This window comes from Penaeus vannamei, chromosome 6, assembly GCF_042767895.1.
Source record: "Penaeus vannamei isolate JL-2024 chromosome 6, ASM4276789v1, whole genome shotgun sequence".
Classification (NCBI taxonomy): domain Eukaryota; kingdom Metazoa; phylum Arthropoda; class Malacostraca; order Decapoda; family Penaeidae; genus Penaeus; species Penaeus vannamei.
In genome coordinates this window covers 26,060,473-26,067,972 of record NC_091554.1, presented here as the reverse complement: position 1 = coordinate 26,067,972, position 7,500 = coordinate 26,060,473, and the positions used below count along the sequence as shown (strand labels likewise).

The 7,500-nt window shown below is 44.3% G+C and overlaps 2 protein-coding genes across 3 annotated transcripts in view; both read right to left on the bottom strand.

Annotated features, from left to right (window-relative positions):
* The window catches only part of Btk (tyrosine-protein kinase Btk29A), a gene marked incomplete at its 5' end in the record, with an annotated part of 6,469 nt that extends 2,352 nt beyond the window's left edge, over positions 1-4,117 (bottom strand). The window contains 7 exon segments of one of the 2 annotated variants that reach the window (XM_027351237.2): positions 755-923; positions 1,205-1,373; positions 1,576-1,769; positions 2,002-2,133; positions 2,244-2,309; positions 2,429-2,496; positions 4,049-4,117. In XM_027351237.2, coding sequence (XP_027207038.2) covers positions 755-923; positions 1,205-1,373; positions 1,576-1,769; positions 2,002-2,133; positions 2,244-2,309; positions 2,429-2,496; positions 4,049-4,117 — 867 coding nt within the window. 2 annotated transcript variants of the gene reach the window in all.
* Positions 4,118-6,279: 2,162 nt separating this feature from the next.
* Positions 6,280-7,500, bottom strand: part of LOC138861953 (cyclin-dependent kinase inhibitor 1C-like) — a 3,806-nt gene continuing 2,585 nt past the window's right edge. Inside the window, exon 3 of the mRNA XM_070122432.1 lies at positions 6,280-6,601. Within this exon, the coding sequence (XP_069978533.1) occupies positions 6,280-6,601 (322 nt within the window). The remainder of the gene's footprint in view (positions 6,602-7,500) is intronic.

Here is a 7,500-nt window from a genome sequence, read left to right as displayed (position 1 = left end):
GGAAACAATTCGGATATTATCATTACTAATTCCGATAGTGTATGCAATAATTTACAGTGAAATGAACTGTCAGAAAATTTTCTTGTTTGCTTAACATTGTTTGTATATAAACAGGTGTCAGCACAGGCCTTATGCTGCATAACCTTCATACCAACAAATATGAGCCATGGCATTTCAAAAAACAGGTTCCTCACATTAGAAATTTATGTCATCACATATTTTCAGGTTTCTCTGTGCTTATGCATAAGGTTTCTGAGTTGCTCATGTATTCCTATATTACAAAATGAATCTGAAGTACTTTTATTGTAAGCCAACCTTGTAAATGATATCACTGTTACACTTCCACAAAATATACTGACAACAAAATTTTTTTTTTTTTTTCCAAAACACTTTTTTCAGCTACTTGAGCTTCCTTGTAAACTGAATTGCCCGAATCTGATAATTCTGAAACCTGTCAATAAGAATTTTTATTTGACCAGTCTTGTTCCAATATGTTAAAATACTTCCACTGCCTAAAAAAATGAATCTGATAAGAAGCTACCATTCTTAAAATAAATAAATCCCCTATCTGTATCACACTGACTATATTCTTGTTACATACACCATCATTACCCTTTATCATGTTTACTTTAAAAATATTTTCTTACGGGTATCAATTTTACATATTTATTTTGCTTTTAATGACTAACTCAAAGGTAAGTCTAAAGGCTAATCAATTTGAGACTTGCAATTGTTACAAAATATATAAACTTACCTGCAAGCACATATCTAAAAGAACATCAGTATTATTTAATAGGATTCTTTCTTTGTTACGAAGGTATTGTAGCAAGGATCCATAGCGCAGGTATTCCGTTACGATGTATATTGGGCGTTGTCTACTGCACACTCCATACAGCTGAACCAAATTACCGTGTCGTAATTTCCTGAAATAGTTCGTCAGTGTTAGGCAACTTTTAGAGTGATCGTGACCCATGCATTTAACGACGGACGATGCATCTCCGTGCAATTCACTATCTATGAAACTCGGCCCTATCACATGCTCCTTAATCAGCAAGGTTCATAATGTAACAAGAGACAAACAATCACATTTAGATTACACAGATTCGGTGTATACAGTAGTAACTTTGTGCACTATATTTCATCAAACAAACAATTAAGAAAAATGAACCATCTTGCAGCGCCAACAAATAAGAGAGACACTTACGTCATGACTTTCGCTTCTTCAATAAATTCGTCTTCGCTCATCGTCCCTTCCTTCATCATCTTGACGGCCACATCTAAGGACTTGAGCTTGCCGTGGCGCACCACGCCGAACTGCCCGGAACCCAGCTCCTCCAGGAGATTCAGCTCCGAGGGGTCAATCTCCCACTTATCTGGAAAGCAACATTCACAGTGAATAGTGGCACATTTCCTTTTTTCCAAAGAGGTTCACAGAGGGGGGTGGGGGAGGAAATAACGATGGTTATGAAAAGGCAAAATTCAAGAATTAACCTTTTCAGAGGCGAAGTCTACTAATCCTACCTAGAACAAAATTTATTCAAGATGAGGCACATCCTAGTAACAAAAGTCCCCTACCGTGGCTGAGCCCCGCAGTGGCTGGCGCAGTCCTCCCGAGGGTGGGCGGTCGCAGTCTGGCGCAGATGCCCCCGGGGTTGTGCTGGTGTCGGTAGATGAGCTCGGGAATGGTCTTGCACTTGATGTTCTGCGACAGGTAATAGTTTCCCTCCGGGTCCTTCTTGATGTGGTAGTGCTTTACTTGCGGATGAGACCTAAGCCAGTATAAACAAATATATAAATGGAGATATACACCCTCACAAGAAGCCCTTTGGAAGAACACTTGTTCTTCGGAGAGATTATACGTTACATGTCTCTGTAAGCGTGAAACTAAAAGGAAAACTTCAAAGAAAACGAAACAAAACAAAGTTAACCTCCTTCGTATTACACATATTTTGTATCACAACTGCAAAGCTCGGTTTCGAAACACCACAAAAATCAACTTACTGTTTCGTATACACTGAGAGGGTGTAGACGCCAGAGTTCGTGGTCGAGTTCCGCACCACAAAGCAACCCTCCCGCTCCTGCTGCATCAGGAACACCTCCGCGCGCTGTCTCGTCGCGTCGCCCAGGTACCAGCTGAAGGGACAGGAATTCCCATGTAAGTTCTCGAATTGACCAGAGAACAGATCTCCACTTTAGAAAATAGAAAGACGAGACCCATTGCAAATCTGATTCGGCATACTTACTCATACTGTTGTATATCAGGTGTTCCTAGCTCTCTGACGTAATTGCTGGGAGCAAACCCTTCCATTCTGTGGATGAACGTCAGTGCATTTGAGTACAATTACAATACTTTCTATTCATCTACATAAATGTTATAAAATAATTCAAGATATAAACTGTGCGTACAGAACGAAGGAAGAAGACTTACCCAGTTTGTCTATTTCTCATCTTCCACCAGTGTTCCTGATCTTGCTCAAGCACCTCGAATTCTTCATTCTAAAAATAACATTCATATCAACTGTTATACAAGACCATGGTAATGATTATAATAATAATAATAATAGCAATAATAATAATAATAATAATAATAATAATAATAATAATAATAATAACAATAATCTATAATGGCAGCAACAGCAGCATTAGTAGTAGAAGTAGAAGTAGTAGTAGTAGTTATAATAGTAGTAATAGTAATAGTAGTAGTGAAAGTAGGAGTAGTAGTACTAAGAGTAGGAGTAGGAGTAGGAGTAGGAGTAGGAGTAGGAGTAAGAGTAGGAGTAGTAGTAGGAGTAGTAGTAGGAGTAGTAGTAGTAGTAGTAGTAGTAGTAGTAGTAGTAGTAGTAGTAGTAGTAGTAGTAGTAGTAGTAGTAGTAGCAGTAATAGTAGTAGCAGTAATAGTAGTAGTAGTAGTAGTAGTAGTAGTAGTAGTAGCAGTAATAGTAGTAGTAGTAGTAAGAGCAGGAATAGTAGTAGTAAGAGTAGGAATTATAGTAGTAGTAGCAGTAGTATTAATAGTAGTAGTAGCAGTAATAGTAGTAGTGAGAATATGAGTAGGAATAGTCGTAGTAGTAGTAGCAGTAGTAGTTATAATAGTACGAGTAGGAATAATAGTAGTAGCAGTTGTTGTTGTTGTAGTAGTAATTGTAATAAAAGTAGTAGCTGTAGTAGTAGCAATAGTAGTAAAAGTAACTGTAGTAACAGTAATAGTAGTAGTACGGCTAGGAGTAGTAGTATTAAGAGTAGGAGTAGGAATTATAGTAGTAGTAGTAGTAGTAGTAATAGTAGCAGTAGTAGTGGCAATAGTAGTAGTAGTATTAAGAGTAGGAGTAGTAAATAGTAGTAGCAGTTGATGTTGTTGTGGTAGTAGCAATAGTAGTAGTAGCAGTAGTAATAGTAGTAGTAGTAGTAATAGTTATATTAATAGTAGTAAGAGTAGGATTAGGAATAGTAGTAGTAGTAGTAGTAGTAGTAGTAGTAGTAGTAGTAGTAGTAGTAGTAGTAGTAGTAGTAGTAGTAGCAGTAGTAGAGTAGTAGTAGCAGTAGTAGTAGTAGTAGTAGTAGTAGTAGTAGTAGTAGTAGTAGTAGTAGTAGTAGTAGTAGTAGTAGTAGTAGTAGTAGTAGTAGTAATAGTAGTTGTTGTTGTTGTAGTAGTAGTAGTAAGAGTAGTAGTGGTAGCAGTAGTAGTAACAGCATTAATAGTAGTAATAATAGTGATAGTAGTAGTAAGAGTAGTAGTAGTAATAGTATTACTAATAGTAATAATAGTAGAAACAGTAATGGCAATGGTAATAGTAGTAGTAGTAGTAGCGACATTAATAATAATATTAACATTAATAATAATAAAAGTAAATTGTATTAATAGTAATAGTAACAGTAATAACAATAGCAATGATAACAATAATATTGGTATTTTAATGGCAATGCTGATAATAACAATAACAAATACTAGGCAAATGACAGGCCAGCCATCGCCCGTGCAGCTGATGCCGCTTCCCGTCATTTCCTCTCATGACACGAGTGAGCAGAGGCGGCCGCCGCGGCTGATTACCTTCCGCAGCGACAGGTCCCCCCGCTCGGTGGCGTTGTAGTCGTAGAGGGCCACCACGATCTTCGGCGCCTGAAACGCAACACACGCGCGTTAGTGGGGAGGGACTCGCCCCTGGCAGGCTGCTCGCAGGAACAGCAGCGGAGGCACACAGGTAGAAGGAGGCGGACGATGCGAGAGGGGGAAGGAGAGGAGAGAGGAATGGAGGGGGAAGGAGGGAGATAGATAGATAGATAGAGAGGGAGGGAGAGGGAGGGAGGGAGAGGGAGAGGGAGAGGGAGAGGGAGAGGGAAAGGGAAAGGGAGAGGGAGAGGGAGAGAGAGGGAGGGGGAGGGGGAGGGAGAGGGAGAGGGAGGGGAGGGAGAGGGAGAGGGAGAGGAACAGAGAGAGAGAGAGAGAGAGAGAGAGAGAGAGAGAGAGAGAGAGAGAGAGAGAGAGAGAGAGGGAGAGAGAGGGTAGGAGAGAGAGAGGGGGGGGGAGGGGGAGGGGGAGGGGGATGGTGAGAGGGAGGGAGGTGGAGAGGGGGAGAGGGAGAGGAAGAGGAAGAGGAAGAGAGAGAGAGAGAACGAGAGGGAGAGAGAGAGAGAGAGAGAGAGAGAGAGAGAGAGAGAGAGAGAGAGAGAGAGAGAGAGAGAGGAGGGGGAGGGGGAGGGGGAGGGGGAGGGAGAGGGAGAGGGAGAGAGAGAGAGAGAGGAAGAGGAAGAGGAAGAGGAAGAGGAAGAGAGAGAGAGAGAGAGAGAGAGAGGGAGAGAGAGAGAGAGAGAGAGAGAGAGAGAGAGAGAGAGAGAGAGAGAGAGAGAGAGAGAGAGAGAGAGAACAATAAGATATTTGAGAAAGTTATCACATTTTAAAAATTCCCCATCCCATGAGCTCTCCCCTCCTGAGTAAAAATAGAATGTTTTCAAACCACACAAGTTCCATTTAAAAGTCGATCTTGCCTTTACCAGCCTTGGCTTTTCGCGCAAAATACAGAAACAACCCTGGTGTTTGAATTGGCTTTCGCATGAGCGCTGGGCCGCTCGGCGTGAAATCCTCTTAGCAAACCAAATATAACCGTCAGAGTGAAGTCGCCCGCCATCCTGGCCTGCGCGGGGCGGGCGCTCGCCGGTCGGGCCGGTCGTCCGCCCGCTCGCGGAGGCACGCCGCCGTCCCACGGGGAGGGAATGCATATCAAGATGGGGGACAGCAGGTGGTCGACCGAGCAAAAGAAAAAGAAAAGAAAAAACGGGAAAATAAAAGGAACTAACAAAAGGCGAATACGTATTCCTTCTGACACAGTTTCTGGACAACAACGCAACTGAGATCTGGGAGTTGCTTTATGATAAATAAAAAACTGAAGATATTCAATGGCCGATATACCTAAATAATTGGACAAACGAACGAACATACTGGAGGAGCAAAGGAAACGCGAACGGCGCAATTAACGAAATAACAATCCAGCGAGCCATGCATCACCGCATGACACTAATCGCCGGGTCAGCCTCCCTTCGTTAATGAGAACCGCCCCTGGGCCGCAGCCGCACGCGCCTCGAGTTCGCCGCCTGCAAACGCGGGGTCGCCGCTCGCGGTGCGGCTTCTTCTTCGATTTCCGCAAAGTATTTGTGGCCTTTGGAGACTGCTAGAACGGTCTTCATTCTCTTCGTCCAGCCGTTACGTTCAATATGAATTTCTTGATGAGATATTCTCTCTCTCTTATTTATACCAGACCTAACACGCTAGCTCACTGAAACCGCAAAAAGATCCCGTTAGTATATCACGTTCCTCCTTTGTCTTTAAGGCTTTCGCAAACAGATACGCTTCTAAGAAGAGCCATTTAGCATCGATGAAATGAGAGCCAGCTGGCTTGCTCTCGGCGCAACAGCACGAGGCAGGGAGCGAAGGACTCCTCTGCGCCCGAGCGGGAACGGCTGCGCTGCGCTCTCCCTCTGCGCGGCCACACAAAACGCAAACATACGTTGTGTAATTAAGTCCGTCAACAATGCCCACATAAACAGCTCTCTCTCTGGACTCTTGGTCAAGCCTGCCAGTGTTTTCGCTTTGGCGGATTTTTTTGCAGGGTAAAACGGCCTCATTAGGGAGCCATTTCTGCCCGGATGTTTTTCCTCCCAGTTCGGATGGGTTATCTCGCATTTTTCCAGTTGTCGCAGGCTATTTTTCCTTTCCAAATTCTTTTTCGGCAAAAAGTATAGCGATTTTCAGAAATTAAATGTCTGAAATGTTTTCCGTCTCTCTCCCTAAAACCACACGCGCCTTCGTTCGATCTCCGGCCACTCGAAGTGAGACACCTGACCACATTTTCCGGCCGACAAGAACGTTTTCCACGCGCCCTGTCGCCGCCGCCGCCCGCACCCGCAGCCGGGCAGAGGGAGCGCCCCAGGACCCCGGAAGGGCCACGAGGACCCGAGGGCATCACGCAGAAGGGCGCGCTCATTAAACATGAAGAACGAGGTCGCCATCGTGCCTTGCACGAAAAAGGTCAGCTCTCGGCCGTGCCTTTGCAGGGCTGATGCCGGTCCTACTTTCGCGTAATGTGATGCATCTGTCAGACGAGCTTCACTGTACAGGGAAAAATGCAAAACATTTGGGGCTCGCACTTCACACATTCATTTTCAGCTGCAATTTGCATATTACATTACTGACATGAATCTCTCCGTCTAGGATTTCTTGTCAAGCCTTGTGAAGCAACGGTCAAATGCTTCCGCTCGCTTCTAATTGTCTTTGCCATTGTACTCTGTGTGTGTGTGTGTGTGTGTGTGTGTGTGTGTGTGTGTGTGTGTGTGTGTGTGTGTGTGTGTGTGTGTGTGTGTGTGTGTGTGTGTGTGTGTACACACAAACACACACACACAGATATATACATCTGTGTGTGTTTGTGTGTGTGTGTGTACACACAAACACACACACACAGATATATATATCTGTGTGTGTGTTTGTGTGTGTGTGTGTACACACAAACACACACACACAGATATATATATCTGTGTGTGTGTGTTTGTGTGTACACACACACACACAAACACACACAGATGTATATATCTGTGTGTGTGTGTTTGTGTGTACACACACACACACACACACACACACACACACACACACACACACACACACACACACACACACACACACACACACACACACACACACAATGTATTCCTTGCGCACAACGGCTTCCGCTCATGGATCCTGCCACGGGGAGACCGCAGCGACTGCTCAGCCATGGGCGTCCTCGCAAGCACATTCGCTCGAACCTGCGTATTCCTTTAAATCCAGCTGGCGATCCTCTTAGACACCCGATCTAACACTACAGCCTTGTACAACCCCTGTGCTGGTCGACGAAGGCGATTCCGATAAGCATACAAGGTTCGTCCTCACACAAAGCGCCACGTGGCAGGGCGAGCGCCGGGCAGCGGGAGACGACATACTTCCTTGAGAATTCCTGCCTCTTCGGGGTCGGCAAC